This window comes from Bubalus bubalis, chromosome 24 (genome assembly GCF_019923935.1).
Source record: "Bubalus bubalis isolate 160015118507 breed Murrah chromosome 24, NDDB_SH_1, whole genome shotgun sequence".
Taxonomy (NCBI): domain Eukaryota; kingdom Metazoa; phylum Chordata; class Mammalia; order Artiodactyla; family Bovidae; genus Bubalus; species Bubalus bubalis.
In genome coordinates this window covers 3,296,527-3,316,099 of record NC_059180.1, presented here as the reverse complement: position 1 = coordinate 3,316,099, position 19,573 = coordinate 3,296,527, and the positions used below count along the sequence as shown (strand labels likewise).

At 60.6% G+C, this 19,573-nt stretch overlaps 1 protein-coding gene across 3 annotated transcripts; it reads right to left on the bottom strand.

Moving 5' to 3' along the window:
• Positions 1-1,810: 1,810 nt before the first annotated feature.
• SLC29A4 (solute carrier family 29 member 4) lies at positions 1,811-17,017 on the bottom strand. 3 transcript variants are annotated; one of them, XM_045164244.1, is made up of 11 exons: positions 16,938-17,017; positions 13,283-13,463; positions 9,972-10,097; positions 9,575-9,688; positions 8,983-9,111; positions 7,000-7,074; positions 5,682-5,929; positions 4,972-5,107; positions 4,669-4,856; positions 3,783-4,023; positions 1,811-2,796 (listed from the first exon to the last, which is right to left on the bottom strand). In XM_045164244.1, exons 2-11 carry the CDS (start codon positions 13,452-13,454, stop codon positions 2,654-2,656), a joined length of 1,572 nt encoding a protein of 523 aa, XP_045020179.1. In that variant the 5' UTR covers positions 13,455-13,463; positions 16,938-17,017; the 3' UTR covers positions 1,811-2,653. The 3 variants fall into 3 exon arrangements, with proteins under 3 accessions (XP_045020179.1, XP_025130686.3, XP_025130687.1); XM_025274901.3 differs by lacking the exon at positions 16,938-17,017 and having other exon boundaries at positions 13,283-14,230; XM_025274902.3 differs by lacking the exon at positions 16,938-17,017 and having other exon boundaries at positions 9,575-9,707; positions 13,283-14,227.
• Between the last annotated feature and the right edge of the window lie 2,556 nt (positions 17,018-19,573).

Here is a 19,573-nt window from a genome sequence, read left to right as displayed (position 1 = left end):
AACAGCCAAGACGGGGGAACAGGCTGAATGTCCATTGACAGATGAATGAGTAACAGTGTGGTCCATATATGCAGCGGAATGCTGCTCAAGCGTAAAAAAGAATGAAATAACGCCATTTATAACCAGAGAGTATTATACTAAGTGAACTCAGGAACAGAAATATCATATGATATTACATGTGGAATCTGAAATATGACATGAAACAATCACAGACAGAACAGACTGATGGCTGCCAAGTGGGGAGGGATGGAGTGGCAGGTTGGGGTCAGCAGACGTAAGCTTTTATATAGAGAATGGATAAGTGACAAGGTCCTACTGTACAGCCCAGGTAACTTCAATATTCTATGATTATAATGGAAAGAATATGTTAAAAGATATTAACCGAATTGCTTTGCTGTACAGCAGAAATTAACACGCTGCAAGTCAACTATACTTCAATAAAAATGTTAAAACTGAAAAAAAGGCACCCAAAATCTATAATACACACACAAAAAGAAAAAGGAATACAAACATTAAAAACAGGCATATCACAAGAGAACAAAAGAAAGTTTAAAAAAGAGACCTATAAAATGCAACTCCCAAGCAATTAGCAAGAGGGCTATGAGAAAATATCGATAATTACTTTAGGGACTTCCGTGGTGGCCCAGTGGTTAAAAATCCGCCTTGCAATTCAAGGGACGCAGGTTCGATCCCTGGCCAGGGAACTACATCCCACATGCCTCGGGGCAACTAAGCCAACGCTCCACAACTAATGAGCCCGTGCTCTGCAACAAGAAACCTGCGCACTGCAACTAGAGAGTAGGCCCTGCAATTGTAGAAGGTCCACGCGCAGCAACGGAGAGCCTGAACTGCAACAACGACCCCGCGCAGCCAAAAATCCTAACAAAAACCTATGGAGCTGAGTGCTCCCAGCTGCATCCACTCTGGAAGAGATAACGAGGGTGCTGACGCTGGCGCGAGATGGAGGAGCCGCACTCTTGCGGGGGTTCGGGGGATGCTGCGCCAGGGTCTTGGCGCTGACCCCGCCCCGCCCTGCCCCGCTCCCCCGGCCCTGGGAAGCTCAGGCTGGACCCAACGGGCACCCGCCCAGCGCCCCAGCGCCCCAGGCGTGCATGGGACACGGATGGCTTTGCTGTTTGAGGGCGGTGCGTGGAGGGTACAGTGTGCCGATGGCGAAGGCAGCGAGCTCAGCGTCTGCAGAGCCTGGGATGGGCTCCTCCATCCAGGACGGTCCTTGGGCTTTAGAGAAACTGAGTCACGGGCTGGTGCGCGCTCCCCCTCCCTCATCCCTCCACCTCTTCCCCTCCCCTCCCCGGAGCCCCGAGGAGCGGCCCTGTGGCATCGCCCCGCGTGGGCTCGGCCGGTCCCCGCCTCCCCAACCCTCCTCCCACGCGCCCACATCAGAGAGTAAACCGACCCGGTTTTCGGGGAGACTGAGACACAGAACAGCGGAGGAATCTGCTCCAATCAGTCTGTCAGCCACAGAGCCGAGACCTGACCCCGGAACGCCCCCCAGCCCGCTTCCTCGCTCTGACCCTGGACGACAGGGCCGAGCTGCCGTCCCTTCTCCTCCCCCATTTCCAGTGGGCGCGAGCCACCCTCTCTGACCGCCCTGGAGCCAAAGGGCACCGAGCCGCCCTTGAAAGCCCACGCGCATCCTGTCCGCGCCCCTCCTCACAGCTCCGTCCTGGGCCCGCCACGTGCGTGGGGGGAAGACTGGTCCCAGTCGCCATCAGCCTTGCCCCACCAGGACCCCTCCTCCCACCCCGGCGGGCAGAGACGGCGGTGGCACAGACGTGACTTCCAGGCGTTGCTGGGGCAGAGGCTCTGCCTTCATCTTTAATGGCCAGTGCGGTACAGTCAGTGGACCGACGGGTGGATGGGACCCGGAGGGGGTGGGAGGGCGCCTGTCTTGCCCCTGGAGAAGCCCTCCGCTGGCAGGATGCCCCGGGAATCCCCCCAGCTTGGGGTGCTGAGCCAGTCTGGAGCTCTGGAGGGACCCCCCCTCTTCTATTTGCCAGGCACCCCTGGGCATGTCTGTGCCCCCCCTGGAAAGGGCTCAAGGCCTAGGTCCGGGGGTGTGACTCCAGCCAGGCTGTGGGCCCTGCTCATGGCTCTCAAACTGTCTCCTCCTGTATCACAGGTGGCTGGAGGAAATGGGGGAGGTCGACCGGGCTCCCTGGGCAGACAGACCCCCAGGCCTGTGGCATCAGGGGTGTACCAGGGTGCATGGGTGGTGCTGGCGCAAGGTGGGCGCACCCAGGCTGCAGCCCCCTCGTAGCGGGGGTGTGGGGGGGCAGGCCTGTGGGAGCAGGGTCCCCAGTGGAGGGGGAGGTGCTGCCGACGGGGGGTCAGGGCCGTGGGGCCCTCAGAGCGGACCCAGGAGGGGACACGGGCTGGTGGTCTGCTCTCCTGGGCCAGGACGGCTGTGAGTGACCCCACAGAGCGGGGCCCGGCAGACACGGGCCGGGGGTGAGGGCAGGCATGAGACACAGCCGCATCCGGGGCAGTGCGTCCAGGCCTCCGAGAGCGGGGCGGAGCCCTGGGGCCGGAGCGCCAGGAGATGGTGGTTTCGGCACAGGGAGGCGGCTGGGCGCCCAGGCACTGCAGGCAGGGGTGGGGAGGGGGCCTGGCGGCCCTCCCTGGGCGGGGCTCAGAGGCCGGCGGGGAAGGAGGCGTTGGCGGCAGAGGGGCGCAGGCAGCTCCGGTGGGCGCCCCGCGTGAGGCTGTAGGCGCAGTAGGCCACGGCTGAGCCCAGCGTCAGCCCCGTCATGTAGGACACGGTCATGGTGTTCCCTGCGGGCAGGACCGGGCCTCAGCGGGCGGGGCTCAGGGCCCCTGGGGGGCGGCGGGCCCCAGTCCTCGGGGGGTGAGGCGGTGACCATGGCCAGCTCCTGCCGCCCAAGGGCTGTCCCACCTTGACGGAACGTGCTGGGCGGCCCAGCCTGGCCTGCGCCGCCTCCTCTCCAGCCTCCCACCTTGTCAAGGATGACCTGGGGTGCCCACCAGGCTTCCCGCAGGTACCCTGACCAGAACCCACCTCCAGTGCCCCTTCCCCACTCAGCCCCCGTCTCTGTCTCACTTGACAACCGTCCAGCCTTCCTGCCCTCGGCAACAGGCCCAAACTTGGGAGTCCTTCTTGACCACACCCCTGCCCCCGCCCCCTGCTCATGCTCCATCTCCCAGTCAGCTGGCCCTGCAGGCCCTACAGTCAAAACAGATCCTGGAACCAGCGTTTCCTTCCAGGCTCCTTCCACCTCTTCACCACCTCCCTGGCTCGAGCTGCTTCTGCCCCTGGGCCTTTGCACATGCTAATCCCTCCACTTCCTTTGCACCATCAGGTGGCTGGCCCCTCAGGCCTTCCTCCAGGGCTCTGTTCACGCAGCCTCCTCAGTGATGCCTTGCCAGACCACCCTGCTTCCACGGTGAGGCCCGACCCCGACTCCTCCATTCCATCGCTGTTTTGTATTTCTCCAGCACAGCACATCTTTGTGTGCTGTGTCAGCTCTGGATGGTCAACCCCATCAGCACAGGGACCGCTTCTATCGTTGCTGTGTCCCTGGAGCCTAGGACAGTGTCTGCCTCGCGGCAGAGGCTCACCGATCCGTCATGGGATGAATGAGGAAGGGCTTGATGAACGTCCCAACCTACGCGCTCTGAGCTGACTTGTCCCTGGGACCCAAATGCAGCTGCTTGCAGTGTGGCCTTGACTTCTATGGGCCTGGGTTTCCCTGCCTGGTGGTGGACAGTCTCACAGGCAAGTGGGCCAAGGGGGGCCTTACCTGCCAGCTCCCGCTGCTTGGGGCCTACTTTGCCCGCTGCCAGGATCATGGGCACGCTGCCAAAGTAGCCATTGCTGATGCCCATGAGGAGGGAGAGGACGCAGGGCCAGGCCGGGTGGCGGAGGGCGGGTGTGCCGCTGGGGTAGACGCAGAGGATGAAGAGGGGGATGAAGACCACGCGGAGGCAGGAGCAGGCCAGCAGGTGGGTGCCCCGCCAGTCCATGGGCAGCGCCGCCAGAATCTGCAGGGAGACGGACCTGTGGGCCCCAGCCTCTGCCCTCGCCTCTCCAGACCCACTCCTGTCCCTGGACACTCCCGGCTCAGGCCGTGTCCCTGTCCCTGTCCTTTCCTGTTTTTGTCCCCCCAAAAACCGACCAAACCCCCCACTGTGGTGAGACACAGGCCCTGCGGTGTGCTTGGCACCCAGCTAAACACGACACGTGCCCTGCGTCAGTCCTCACAGCGCCCTCACCGGGCAGGCTCACGACCCCATTTGAGAAACAAGGACACGGAGGCCCAAAGAGTCAGGCCCACCTGTGTCAACTTGTAGGAAGCAGCGGCAGCTGAACCCGCTAACTAAGCTTGGCTTGGGGTTTCTCAGACCTCCCCGCTGTGCGACCGCAGGCAGGTGGCTTTCCCTCTCTGAGCCTTGTGTTCCTCTAGAAAAGCCCAATGACAGGCTAGCCAGTTCTGGGTGCTCCTGCCCCCTTGCATGTGTCCACACCTGTGCTACCAGAGACCCCTCAACCAGTGAGCCTGGGGCCAGTGCCAAGTGCCCCTCCTCTTGCCCCTGGTCTGGTCCATGGCTCGGCTCCCACCCTCCCCACCTGGAGCCACGTGCATCTTCAACTGGGGGCGCCCTCCCCTCCGCCGGGGCGGGGCCCACCTTGCCCACGAAGTCAGAGAGGTTGAACACAGCCATCAGGAGGATGGGCAGCCACTCGCCCAGGATGCAGTGGCGGATCTCCGACTCGAGACCCGGAAATAGGCACAGCGTGATGAAGTAGGTCACGGCGATGGATAGCATGTCCGCCCAGATGACGCGGGCCACCACGTAGCGGTGCAGGAGCAGGGCTGTGGGCGGCCAGCGGGGTCAGAGGGCAGCGAGCCCAGGGGCCCCTGCCTGCAGCCCGCCGGAGCACCTGCCCCACCCCGCGCGCAGACCCGACGTCGGGCCAGGCCCGCCCACCTCGGAAGGAGGGCCAGCTGCGCCTGATCCTTGGCCGAGGCACGTCGAAGCGCGTGTAGGCGCCCCCGCCCGTCACCTCGTGGGCCGGGCTGTCCTTCGGCGACCCGCCGTTGGCCAGTGTTGGGCCCTGGTGCTCCTGGAGGGAGGACGGAGTGGGGGCCGGGATTTGCGTGCGGGTCCCCTCCACCCCCAACGGCCTTCCGGCCGCACGGGTCAGGTCTCAGCCCAGAGCCATCAGGGGAACCTCCCTGACCATCAGGGGGGCCTCGCGTGGGCCGGTCTCTGGCTCACTCTTGTGTTCCCAGCCCAGGGCCCAGCGAGGGTGACTCGCTGGAACAACTCCTTTGAGAACATTTTGGCTCCCCTTGCCCTGCCCTTCTCCTAGGCGGCTCCCCGGCTCCCCTGTGCCTAGCTCCCACACCTGCCATCCCTGGGTCCTCTGCGGGCTAGGCGGCCCTGTCGCCACCAGAGCGCGCCCCAGCCCCCAGGACGGCTGGGCACGGACCTCAGGCCGCACGTGTGGTCCATCACAGCCGGCGTGGGGGGGTGTTAAGGCCTCAGGGGTGGGCTCTCATATCCAGAGGGGGCTCAGGCCCCAGACATGTGTGGCACCGGGGGATGGAACCGTGGTCCACGTGAGGAAGGAGGGCCCGGCTGGGACAGGGTGGCGGCCGTGCCCGGGGCCCCCAGACCTCGACCTCGTGACTTACAAAGTGTACGTCCTCGGCGGCCACGTCGTGGTGCACGCGGTAGCCGGCCCTGCGGCTCGGGCGGCAGTGGCGGGGCCTTGCCGTGTGGTAGAGCACGAAGCGGCTGCCCCGCACCAGCAGGTGCAGCAGGAAGCAGAGCAGCTCCAGGCCCGCGGAGACCAGGAAGAAGATGAGTGTGCCGGCCCGCTCGTCCGGCAGCAGCAGCTTGGTGAGGATGCGGCTCAGCGAGACCATCACTCCCGCGGTACCTGCGGAGGAGGGGCCGTGACGCCCGCCCCGCCCCCAACGCTCAGCCCCGACCTCCCGCTCCGCCCCGCCCTCCCGCTCGGCCCCGCCCCACAAGCTACCCCGCAGCCCTGACTTGCCCACAGGACGCATCCACGCAGACCGCCCCTCCCCGGCCTGCCGCCTGCTCACACCCTCTCCCGCCCCACTGGAAGCGTAGATGGAATGCCTGCTGTGTGCCTAGCACCGCACCGCCCTGAGGACACAATGGGGATGATGCACACAGGCCCTTTCCTTATGCGGCTGGAGGGGAGAGACCTCCAAGGTCGCATAGAAGAACACCAGGATTTGGGGGTACAGGCAGGGGAAGAGGGCATGAACTCTGCGTGTTTCTATTTGAGGAGCTGAAAGGAAGTTGTGGGCTTGGAACCAGGTGGGTGGGGAATCACAGCAGGCCAGGTACCTTCCTGGGGGCCCCTGCTGCTTGGGGCTGGATGGAGGGTAGAGCTGCCGTTGTGTGGAAGGGGGGCACCGCATGAGGGGGTCAGCTGCCTGGACCGGGGGCTGGAGAGGCAGGATCAGCCGGAGGGCAGGCAGGCAGGCCCACACAACTTGCAGAAGGATGGGGTGTTGAGTAACTTTCAAGTTTGAGCATGGGGGTGCAGTTCACTGAGGCGGTGGGAAATGACACGGTGGGCTTGGGGTAGTGAGTCTGAGATGCCAAGTGGCGGTGGTTCATGGGTGTGGGGCTGCGAGGAGAGCCTGGTGCTGAGGGACGGCACTTGACATGACATGTGTGGATGGGTTGACCCCGCACACACGCGCACACACACGCACACACAGACACAAAACACATGCCTCACACAGGCGCTCCGAGACACTCTCGACCCGCCTGTGCCTCACATCCCAGAGGACCGCACACCAAAGAGGCCATGCCCTTCACAGCCACATTCCTCGTCTGGGAGTCCTGCCCCTGCTTCCAGCCAGGCATTCCCGCCGCATGTGCCCAGGGCTCCTGAGCCCCAAGTCCCAAGGAGAGGGTCTCAGAGCCCAGAAAGCCCAGCGCCCACTCCTGAGGTCTGCAGATACTCACTCTCCCCTGTCATCACCCCCTGCGTGTACCTCTTGGGCAGCATCCCTGTGTACCCGTAGAAGCTGGATTGCTGCACTTGAGAGAGAGAGAGGGTAGTAACCATGAGACACCACTTATCACCTGTTCAGAAGTTCAAGAACACTTGTGTTGGCAAGAGAGTGGGGAAAGGACATGAACTCCACTGGGGGCAGAGGGAGGTGGTCCAACCACCGTGCGGGGTGTGGTGGAAACAGCATTGCCTGCCTTCCGTGTCCCCACCCTGGACTGGCCAGGCTCCCCCACCTCCTCTGGTCACTGACAGCCAAGCAGAAATGACATACATCACTCCTGGACCAGGCAGGAGAAGCCCTCGTGGTCGTCCAGTCTTTTTTTTCCCAGGGGCAGCTACAGACAAGGCCACGTGTTACAAATGGAGAGCCACCGTCAGCACCAGTGAGTGTGGAGAGTACCCCAGGGACCGGCTGGACGTGTGGCAAGAGTCGGGAGTAAGACTGGTTCTGCGAAGCCGCTGAGATTTCTGGGCTCATTTGTTACCAAGCATAACCTCTCTCATCCTGACCAATAAGACACAAGTGCAGGGACTTCCCTGGTGGTCCAGTGGCTAAGACTCCATGCTCCCAATTCAGGGGGCCTGGGTTCAGTTCCTGGTCAGGGAACTATTAATAGAACCCACCCACCACAACTAAGACCCGGTGCAAGCAAAAATATATATATATATGAAGACAGAACTGCAGCAGCGTCTGGGGAAAATAAAGCACACTGGCTCACACCCTACAGTCTAATGACTCCATGTCTAGAAGGAAACCCTGGAGCAGGATAGGCAAACTGGGATCTCGTGGTTGTCACCAGGATTTTTGAAAAAATAGAGCAGACCTGTGTACAAAGCCTGGATTGAGAATATTATCTCACAAAGCCTTGATTTCATTTATAAACACACACACACACGTTTGCTGAGTCATAATGTGAAATGCATTTCTTCACAGAAGTCATTATCAACAAAACTACTGGCCTGGACCTTTGTAAAAGTTGCTGCCATAAAAGACAGAGGAAAACTGAGGACCACTTGGATTAAAGCCATGACCAGTAATGCAGCATGTGGCCCTGGGTCAGAAAGACAAAAATTATAGAGGACATTATAGGAACAGCCTGTGAAATCTTTACATGGGTTATAGATTCCATGACAGTGCTGTATCAGTGTTCAATGTCCTGATATGGGCAATTGTAGACACGGTTCTAGGGGAAACGTCTTAGGTTTAACTGCTACCACAGTGAAACGCCCTGAACTGTTAGTATTATGGCAAAAAGTGTGACGATGTCTGGAGTAACTCCTGAACGGTTTAAAGAGAAAATGTTCATTATTTTACATTTATATATACGTATGGGGAAATTTATATATACAGCTACTTTAGAAGTGGGGAGAGACACAGAAAGCCAGAGAAGGAAAGAAAGCATTTGCAGCAAAATATTAACAATTGGTGAATCGAGGCAATAATGAAGGGCGGGAAGCCTGGCCTGCTGCCCTCCACGGGATCGCAAAGAGCTGGATGTGACTTAGCGACTGAACAACAATAAGAAGTTGAAAGATATATGCGAACCCATTATATTATTCTTGCAACTTTTCACAAGTGTGAAATAGTTTCAAAATAAAAAGCTTTTTAAAAAAAAAAACCTGGAAAGCTACTGCCCAAGAGAAACACCGACACGGAAATATATGCCTGAGAGTTTGTGAAGCACAGTTTATACCTGAGAAACCAGGGAGGTGCCTTAATGTCCACGTGAGGCTTGGGCGTGTGGACATGTGCGCGGCGTGTGTGCTCCAACACGGCGCGCCCAGCACACACAGCCCTGTGGGTGTGCAGTGTGCGATGTGTGAAAGTGGACATGCCCGTGTGCATGTGGACACACACCAGCCCTGAGCCTGGCTCACCCTGGGTAACACGCCCCCAGCACACAACTCAACCCACCCCGGCCCCCTGGCTCTACCTGTGCAGCCGAAGGCCACAGTGCCCACAGCGGCCAGGTTGATGGCGTAAGCCTGGTCCCTAGAGAAGAGCTGCAGCCAAACGTCGCAGATGCTGATAAAGAGGAGGGGCCCCAGGGCTAAGAGGTAACCTGTGTGGGAGGAGGCCAGAGAGGGAGCAGTGAGCAGTGGGCTGGGGGAGCCCCCTCACCCCCACACAGGGCCAGGGCTGAGTGCTCTCTCTCTGCCGTTCCCCTTAGGACTGGGGGGGCAGGACATCTTACAGGTCTCAGAGGGGCACCTGGAAGACTTCCTGGAGGAGGCGCCTTTTGAGCTGGACTTTGAAGCTGACTGTTACCATGGAGACAAATGGTAGAGAAAAGCAGGGGAGAGCAAGGGCCCCGAGACACATGTGGGGCACACAGCAGCCTCCCCAGGTACGGGCATCATGCTGGCGTGCGCTGCACCCCTCGAGCCCGACCCGGTTTTCATAGTGGAACCTATGACATTCCTAGGAGGAGGCGCACCCATCTTACAGACAAGGAGAGTGAGGCGCAGGGGTGCGTGGTGGCCAGAGGGGAGGGCTGGGGGCCGGGTGGGCAGTGGGCAGCGTACCCGCGGTGATCCTCGTGTGCAGGCTCAGCCTCTCCACCAGCGCGTTGTTCAGGAGCACGGCCGCCAGTGCCACCAGGATGTAGGTGAGGCTCATGTCAAACACAATCGAGGTTCCTGCGGGCGGTGGGGGGCGCTGGGGGAGCAGCCGGGGCTCAGAGGAGCCCCGCCCTCTGCACCTGCCCCCACAGAGCACTGCTTCCTCCCTCTGCCCCAAAGGGCCTAACAGCCCAGGGAGGGTGAGGGGCTGCCCTGGGGTCACGCGGCAGTTCACAGCCGAGCTAGAGTTTGAAGAAAACGGGCCCCTGGAGCAGGGTGCCGCCCGAAGGGTTTCTGGAGGGCAGCTGGCCCGAGCCGAGCGAGCAGGCAGCGTGGATGGCAGGACGCGGCCGGGGCCCACCTGGGTACTTGTGGTGCAGGTAGTCCACGTCGGTGATGAAGCTGTTGTAGGGCAGCAGGAAGCCCACGCCAGCCAGCAGCATCGCGAAGTAGATGGCGTGGTAGCGGTCATCAGGTGCCGGCTCCTCTGCCGACAAACCCAGACTTCAGGCGAGAGGCAGACAGGCCCATGCGTGGCCGCGGCCACCACACTGGGGTGCAGGCCGCTGCCACGGGCACAGTGAACCACACCACCCCCCGTCGTGACCACCACAGCCGTAGCCACTCGGTGTCATCTAACCGCAGACGTGGCATCCCACCATTCGGTGTCTCTGCCACCTTAGCCATCATCATGGGCACCATCAGTATGGGCATCCCACCATTCGGTGTCTCTGCCACCTTAGCCATCATCATGGGCACCATCAGCATGGGCATCCCACCATTCGGTGTCTCTGCCACCTTAGCCATCATCATGGGCACCATCAGCGTGGGCACCCCACCATTCGGTGTCTCTGCCACCTTAGCCATCATCATGGGCACCATCAGCATGGGCATCCCACCATTCGGTGTCTCTGCCACCTTAGCCGCCATGGTGGGCACCATCAGCATGGCCACTCCTACCATATGCAGCCACTGAAGCCATCATGACTGTGGGCACTCTCCAGCCCTATGGCCACAGCTGCCCACATCCCGTCAGCACGGCCAGTCTCAAAAGTTACAGAACACTGTGGCCCCTGTCACCATCGGACCGCCATCACGCCCACCCTCACTGTGCGGGGCCTCCTCACGCAGGCCGCAGTCACCACGGCTGCCATCACCCCGGCGGCCATCCATCCCACAGCCGAGGCTGGCAAAGCCAACCGTGCAGCGCGGCTGTTGGCATCACCGTCACAGCCACTAAACCAGGGTCACGGTCACCGGGCCCCTGTCCACCCTCATGGCCACTGCCGCCCGAGTCATCACCATCGCAGCTACTAGGTCTACAACCACGCACGCCACGGCCAGAGCAACCCTCACGACGGCCGCTGTCCGTCACCAAGAGGCCACCATCTCCACAACCCCAACCGCCACCGTGACCCTGACCGCCACCGTGACCCTGACCGCCTCTGTGACCCTCCTCGCCTCCGTGACCCCCACCACCACCATGACCCCGACCGCCACCGTGACCCCCACCGCCTCCGTGACCCCCACTGCCTCCGTGACCCTCTCTGTCTCCGTGACCCTCTCTGTCTCCGTGACCCCCACCGCCACCGTGACCCCCACCGCCTCCGTGACCCCCACTGCCTCCGTGACCCTCTCTGTCTCCGTGACCCCCACCGCCTCCGTGACCCTCTCTGTCTCCGTGACCCTCTCCGCCTCCGTGACTCTCATCATCATGGCCACCGAAATGCCTGGCTGGACAGAATGCTGAAATGGCTTTTTACAGACTCAGTACAGGGCCAGCTGGGTGTCAAAAGCTAGTGGGGCTGAGACAGTGTTCTCTGGGAGGCTGTCTACGCTCTAAGTCCATGTCCAATATACGGTCCAGGTCCTCCTGGAGTTAGCGTTCTCATTCCCACGAACCACGGCAGAAGTGAGAGCAGGCCAAATCACCACAACCGGCAGAGGTCCCTAACTAGTGATATTGATGCTTTCCAACTGCAGTGCTGGCAAGAGTTTTGAGAGGCCCTTGGACTGCAAGGAGATGAAACCAGCCCATCCTAAAGGAAATCAGCCCTGAATATTCATTGGAAGGACTGATGCTGAAGCTGAAGCTCCAATCCTTTGACCGTCTGATGCAAAGAGCTGACTCACTGGAAAAGACCCTGATGTTGGGAAAGACTGAGGGAAGGAAGAGAAGGCGGTGACAGAGGATGAGACGGTTGGATGGTATCACTGACTTGACGGACATGAGTTTGAGCAAGCTCTGAGAGATGACGAAAGACAGGGAAACCTGGTGTGCTCAAGTCCATGGGGTCTCAAAGAGTCGGCCACAAATGAACAGCAACAGCAAAACATTCGCTTCCCACCCCCATGTCTCCAGGCTCCGCTGGTGCAGGGGGCTTCCTTCTAAAGGGTGGGACGGTTCCACCCCAAGACACTGTCCTCTGCAGTGACCCTGCAGAGGACAGAGTTGCTGTGCCCACTGGGGGCGGGGGGGCTGATCCTGACCATCACAGGGACATCCGGGTGCTCCCAGATGTGTGGGTCTGGAAGACGGGAGATTCCTTATGGCCTCTCTCAGGACGTCCGCTCTATGTGATACAGTCCATGGAAAATGACCCCAACCCAAGTCTAGCAGGACTGGTGGTGCTCCAGAGCCTTCCAGAAAAGAGCCCGGACCAGTTCAGGTGCTGGTGGAGGGCACAGGGAATGTGGGTGGGGGTGGGTGGGAGAAAGTAGTTATAAATACCAGCTACAGTCGTGACTAGCCAGATAGGAGGACTGACTGCTCGAGCATTTCTTCCTTATTTTGATATGAATACGTGTGTGTATACGTATTAAGGCTTCCCTGGTGGCACGGACGGTAAAGAATCTGCCTGCAATGTGGGAGACCTGGGTTGGATTCCTGGGTCGGGAAGATCCCTGGAGAAGGGAATGGCTGCCCACTCCAGTATGCTTGCCTGGAAAGTCCCATGGACAGAGGAGCCTGGCGGGCTACAGTAGTCAAATGTCCTTATTGTATTCACTTTCTCACCCCTGTATCATCTAACATAAGGTGTGCTCGTAACAGTTAGCTCTGCATCTCAGTGTTTTCAGTTTTGGGGAGCAGAGAAGAGCTGTGGACTTTGCAGCCCCTGGGGAAAGGGTGAGTGTGTTTTCGTGACTTGCCCAAGGTCCCTGAGCAGACAAAGAGACGGGAGCTCTCTGGAACCCAAATCTGCCTGACTCCAGACCCGCATGCTGCCCGCTCTGCAAGTCTGCCATATTTCCTCCACCAAGGGAGCCCGAGGCTCAGAGGCCGAGGTCTTTGCTCTGGGACACACAGTCAGGGAGTAAACAGGGTCCTGGAGTCTCACGCCAGTCCTCTTTTCGGGGACTTCGCTGAAGTGAAGCAAGGCTGGCTCTGGCCAATGAGTGTGGCCAACACAACAGACGTCGCCTGCAGACAGCAGTCCACACACGGGTCGGTGCACCTGCCCCCGTGGAAGCCCACATTAAGACGGAGGCTTCCCTGAACACACCTGGACACACGGCATTGGCGAAGGCACTGGGACCGTGGGCTCCTTTGTCGCCGCAGCAGGTCTAATCCATCCTGCCCCCCAGGCTCAGTGATCCCCCCCACCGAGGTTCCCCATCCTAGGAAGGCTCGGGAGGACTCCCACGGCCGACCCTCCGCTGCCCCTCACTCACCAGAGTCCGTGAAAATCGGGATGCCCCTGGTCCTACCGCCCTGGGCCTGGGTGGCCCCGGCCACCGCCTCCTCCAGGTGGCCGCTGTCAAAGCTGAAGCTCATCACCACGCTCCCGTGTGGCGTGCTTGCCATGCTGGCCTCCCGGGGGCGCTGGCTGCCCACCGAGCCCATGCGGCCGCGCTGCAGAGAAAGCAAAGGAGGCCGGATGGGGAGCCCAGGAGAGGACCCCAGCCCCACTGCCCTGCTGCCAGCCCGCGCCCCCAGGGCCATCCGTGCTCTCTATTCATCCCATCCCTTTTTTTCCCCCTTTTTCCTTTCTTTGCCATGCCACATGGCTTATGTGATCTTAGCTCCCCGCCCAGGGATTGAACCTGAGCCCTCAGCACTGAAACAGCAGAGTCACTGGACGCAAACCTAGGCGGACACGTGATGCCACGTGACTTGTGTCTTAAGATGCTCCCTGGCTGCAGCAGGGAGCAAGACTGGAGGACTGCATGAGGGCGGCAGTGGCGGGCACGGTTGAGAGGAAACAGATGCAGTCGTGCAGGAGGGGTGGTTTGAGCATGTGTGTGCCAGTGCCGCACTCGAGTGTCCCATGAACCACTGCCCTCTGGGAGGAGGTTCCAACATCCACTCATTTGACGGCCGATGAAAAGGAATGTTACTGGGTGAATAGCTCCTCTGCCCCGCCACCCCGGTCTAACAGGCAGTGAGCGGCAGGACCTAAACGTGGACCCAGGCCTGTGGGTCCCCGTGCCCCCACGGCCCACGTACTGGGGCCAGCCCCATGGGGTGGCGGGAAGTCCTTTCTCTCTGGCTCTTGCCTCAATTCAAATCTGTATCTTTGGAGGAAAGGAGCTAACTGATCCTCAATGGATGTTGTTCAGTCGCTCAGTCGAGTCCGGCTCTTTGTGACCCCATGGACCGCAGCATGCCAGGCTCCCCTGTCCTTCACCATCTCCCAGAGTTTGTTCAAACTCGTGTCCATTGCATTGGTGATGCCAGCCAACCATTTCATCTTCTGTCGCCCCCTTTTCCTCCCGCCTTCAATCTTTCCCAGCATCAGGGTCTTTTCCAATCAGTCGGTTCTTCCCATCAGGTGGCCAAAGTATTGGCATTTCAGCTTCAGCATCAGTCCTTCCAAAGAATATTCAAGACTGATTTCCTTTAGGATGGACTGGTGTGAACTCCTTGCTGTCCAAGGGACTCTCAAGAGTCTTCTCCAGCACCATTGGAGAAGTTGGGTGTCTAGCTTTTTTCCCTAAAATACTGACCAGTTTGTTTTTGGAACAACCTTTAATCATTTATCTGATTGCCAAGAGGATACACACTCACTGTAGGGAACCGGAGACAGAGATGGGTCGTGGCAGCATCGGGCACTGAGTGTGGCACCCCTACTTCCTGATCCCCTCCCCCTGGAGCACGGGTCAGGGCACCCACAGAAGCAGCAGGGAGAGGGACCGCTCCCCAAGGGACCTTATGTGCCCGCAGCTGCTCCGATTCTCTCTGAGCTTGGCCCATAGCCATGCCCACCCCCGCCTCTGCCTGGTTCATCTCCTTTCCTCCAGCAGCCCCACCTGTCTACCTGCTCCCCAGCCTCCCCTGGGCTCCCCCCGCTTCTTTACTCCCCATAGAGAGTTTTAGTTGGGGTCTGAGAGTCTGGAGCCTTCTTTGCTTCCAGGTGGGTCTTGGGGAAGTTCTGTCCTTGCAGGCTGGGGGCTGACCAGCAGATGGGCACCCAGGAGCAATGTGTGTGTGGGGGCCGGGAAGCCAGGCGTGACCCCCCTCCAGGCTCAGCCCTGGACCTCCTGCCACATCTGGAGCTGGGGGGCCGAACGGGACTCAGGACAGAGCTCAGTCTGGGGGTGAAGGGCTGTGGCCCTGGGCAGGGTCCTGCACTGGAGGCTTGGACACCCTGGGTCCCCCAGCCACCCGGCCTCCCAGGTGGGCCCAGGACAGGGTCTGCAACGACGAGCACCCCTCCCTCCAGCCTTGGAGGATGTCCGCTTCCGACCCCCTGGCCTGTGTTCCCGAGACAGACGCAACGCCGGGGACACGCCCGGCCTCTGCGCTGAGGTTTCCGCCTAGCCGAGAGGCCACGCCACCCGGGAGGCGGACGTGCTCCGCATGGAGCCAGGAGGCCACCCCGCTGCTCCCAGACACTCTGCGGGCGAGACGGGCAGCCGCCACTCACATTGCCTGGGCCACTGTGCCCTTGTGCTCCTCCAGGCCCCCTCCTGGGAGGTGCTCAGTGGCCCCAGCACCCCTGATATGACCTCCCATATTGGCAGGGCAAGGGGGGTTGGCTGGAGGGGGCTGCCCCTCCCTCTCCTGGGCTGCAGGCCTCCAAGCCATCCCCCCAGACCCCCCTACGCCCAGCTCCACCCCACACAGGCAGGCCTGAGCCTAGCTCTTCCCCCGGCCCCTCCTCCTTGGGTCCTGCTTTAATTAAACTTTATGGACAGGCTCAGGGGCACAGGGGTCTTCTCCACACCCCAGCAGTCCTGAAGGCCCCCACTTCACAGAAAGAGAGGCTGAGGCACAGAGAGCCGGGTCCAGGGGCCACACAGCGCATTCTGGAGCCCCGCCAGGCCGACCGCCTTTGGCTCCCTCCCATTTCAGAGGCAACTGAGTTCTAACTGTGCCCCCAGGGCACTGTGAAGGCTCTGGGTGTCTGAGCCTCTCAGGGGCTGCGCTCCAGCCGGAGGGCACAGGGAGCCTGGGATCTGCTTGGAAAGCCAGCCGGCTAGTCTCCCTGGGGCCTCAGCCTCCTGTGAGCCCCTGGCCCTGGGACGCCCTTGGATGGCCCTGCCCCCGGACCCACTATCTGAGGTAGCCTGTAAGTTCTCTACTGCTCTTTCCGCAGCCAAGCCTTCCGGACTGGCCCAAAGTCCTCCCTGGTGGTTCTGCCCATAGGAAAGTGGGTTTCCAGGCCCACGGGCCACCCCCTGCCTGGAGCGGGGTAGGAGGCAGGTGCAAATGCATTGGCCAACCCACCACAGGCGCCAGCCTGACCGGGGTGCCTGGCCCCGCCCCTGGCCCCTGGCCCCTGGCCCTGGTGCTGCAATGCCCCCAGCCCCGGCTCCCTCGGGGAGACCAGCTCCACAGCAACGCAGTCGGTTCGCAGGCCAGCGCTCCTGGGCGAAGGACAGACGGTAGGACCCCTGGGAGGTGACCTCTGGGCGCAGGCCCCACCTCTTTCAGCCGCTCTCCCAAGAGCTGGGAGGGGGCGGGCAGGGGTAGGGGCGCGGTGGGGCGGAGGAACTTCCAAGGAGGAACTTCAGCTGGAAGGATGCTGGGGTGTGCCTGGGGAGGAGGTGGCGCCTGGCCAGGCAGGGCCTGGAGCCGGCGGCACTCTCCGCTTCCCGGGTCTGGGTCCTGCGCTCGCAGAGGGGCTGGTGGCGGGCTGGCCCGGTCCGGAGGCTGGACAGGGTGCGCGTGGGAGCCTGCTGATCCCGGGATGGAGTGGGAGGATGAGGGTCTCGGGGTGCCCGGGGTCACGCGCCCGCGCCCCTGGACTCGGCGGCCGGAGCCGGCGCGGAGTGGGGGGGAAGCACGGAGCCGGGCCGCGCGCGCCTCAGACAAAGGCTCCGACAGGTCCCCGCGTCCCGGCCGGCCCGCGCCCCTCCCGCCGCCCCCGCGATGGCCGCTTACCTCAGTCCGGTCCGGTCTGGGGGTGGTGGGGGTCCTCGGGGCGCCCGGCCCCGCCCGCGCCCGACGCCCCCGCGCCGGGACCCCTGGGCGCCCGTGCCCCGGTCCGCTGCGTCCCGCTCCCCGCACCCCGCCTCGGGCCCGGCGCGGCCGGCGTCCTCCGCGGGTCCCAGTCCGCCGGCCCCCGGGTCGGCGAGCGCGTCCGGGGGGCGCAGCGGCCGCGGCGAGCACAGCGGGGGACCCCGCGCTCCGCCCCGGCCCGCCCCCCGCGCGGAGCCCCGCCCCTTCCCCTCCTCCCTCCCGCCCCCCCGCCCCCGTCCCGCCCTCCGAGCCCGCGGGGAGGGGGAGGGGCGAGACTGAGGTCTGGGCCACCCCCCCCCCCCGCGACCTCGGGGTGACCTGTGGCTGATCTAGCTACCACTGCCCATGCCCACCTCCCTGCCTGGGTGCCCAAGCCTACTCCCATCCCCATCCCCGCCTTGCCCCTTCACCTCCTCCAACTCGGGTCCCCTCTTGTGGGAGGCCTGTGGTGCTTGAAGAGTGGGTGGGACAGGTCATCCGGTGACCAGATTCAAGTTTTGAAGGATGAGTAGAAGTCCGCGAGCAGGAGATCCTGTGCATTCCAAACAGATCTAGGGGCTTCTGCGGCCTTGGTCCCCATTCCTGCCCTGGGGTCCTCCTGCTCGCTGCTTGAGATCAGACGCTGTGGAGGCGGCTTCCCATCTCAGAGCCTCAGTTTCCTCCCAGGTGGATGGACTTACAACCCCCCTCCCCAGGGCTGTTGGTCCCTGTGCGCACCTCTCTGGGAGCCTCCCTTTGCTCATTTGTGACCTGGGAGGAGCCCACCACACCGGGAAGGGAGGGAAAGTTCCTTGTCAGGAGAGGCGTCCAACCTCAAGGGGAGGAGAAGTGGGAGGTGGAGGAGCAAGCCCATGGGAAGCCCCCCACTCAGGGTTGAGCTCCCCCAGGAGGGATCCACACAGGTGCCTGGCAGAGACCATGCTAAGCCCCTACCTGGATGTCATCCCCTCACTTCCCACCAGACTAGCCCCTCCTCCTGTCTGGTGACCCACCTCTGGTGGGCAGAGAGTGGGCTGGGAGACAGGGCCAGTTGTTCAAAATCATTTATCTTAGAGTTAATGAGTCTGGTGTCTCCCAGGGCTCTAGAGCATTGAAAGGGCCAATGCAGGAGGCCATGGTGGAGCTGCCCTGGTGCAAGGAAAAATTATTTGGTGCCTGTGAGACATTGTTCCAGGTGCAGGGAACCCATCAGGGTCCCTGCCCCCATGCGGTTTCGCAGGCAGTAAGCACGTGCAATCATTTCTGGAAGCTTCAGATGCCTGGAAGACAGAGAGACAGTGGTGGGAGAGACAATGGCATGTGCCTACGGGGGTGGGTGGGCATCCTAGTGGTCAGGGAAGGCCACTCTGAGAAGGTGACACTGGACGGGAGAGACTTGCCCCTGGTGGGGAGATTTGTGGGAAGGGTGCTCTGGGCAGAGGGAGCAGCCAGTGCACAGTCCCGAGGCCAGAAAACCTCATTCTATTCAAGAACAGAAAGAAGGTCAGTGTGCCTGAAACAGAGAAAGTGAGAAGCCACTCCAGGGGGGAGGAGGGGGGCAGAGGGCAGAAACCAGCCTGAGGGGGCTCCTGTTGGAGCCCCTGGTGTGTCTTATTTCTTTATTTTGGCCACACCTAGCAGCATGTGGGGTCTTAGTTCCCTGATCAGGTATCAAACCCACATCCCCAGCAGTGGAAGCAAGGAGTCCTAACTGCTGGACTGCCAGGAAAGTCCCTGGAGTGTTTTAGTCGGGGGAGAGTTTTAAGCCTAGATTCCTAGGGTGCGAAGCGAAGTTGCTCAGTCGTGTTCGACTCTTTGCGACCCCATAGCCTACCAGGCTTCTCAGTCCATGGAATGTTCCAGGCAAGAGTACTGGAGTGGGTTGCCATTTCTCCTGGGGTAAGGGGATGTGAATTGGAACAATCCTCCCAGAAAGTAAATTGGCTTAAAAAAGATGCCTTTGATTTGGCAAATCTAGCCTAAGGAAATAATTCTAAAAATACAGAAAAGGCTTTCTAAACAAAAACATTCGCCATAATAGCCAGACATTGCAAATAGTCTGGTTATCCAAGAAGAGAAGATAAGGAATATTCATCATGGTGGGAGACAGATGACATGATTGTTATATTTGAAAAAAAACAACAAGAAAACTAGTGGAATAATTTGTCGCCACTAGGATGTACCGTTAATGTGGAAACTGGCCATGTGAAAGCAAGTGGCAGATAAACAGGAAGTGGGAAGAAATACAAAAGATACTCGGCACTTTGTGGCCCAAATTAGAAAAACTGGATAAAAGATTTTCTGGGAAAATCAAAATGAGCAGACAAGCTGCCATCAAATAAGAAATCAGATCTAAATAGAACATTTACTGGAGAAGAAATAGAGAATTTTGTTAAAGAACTATGTCTTCGCTGCTCCCAAACTCAGGTGTGGGCAGTTTCACAAAATTACGGATTCTACCCAACTTTTAAAGAAAGGAGAGCCAAGGTGCAACGTCATCCTTTCAGAGCACAGGAGAAAAGAAAGAGTGTGGTAAACCTGAAGAAAGGTTCTCTAAGAAAATAATAGGTGAGCCTCAC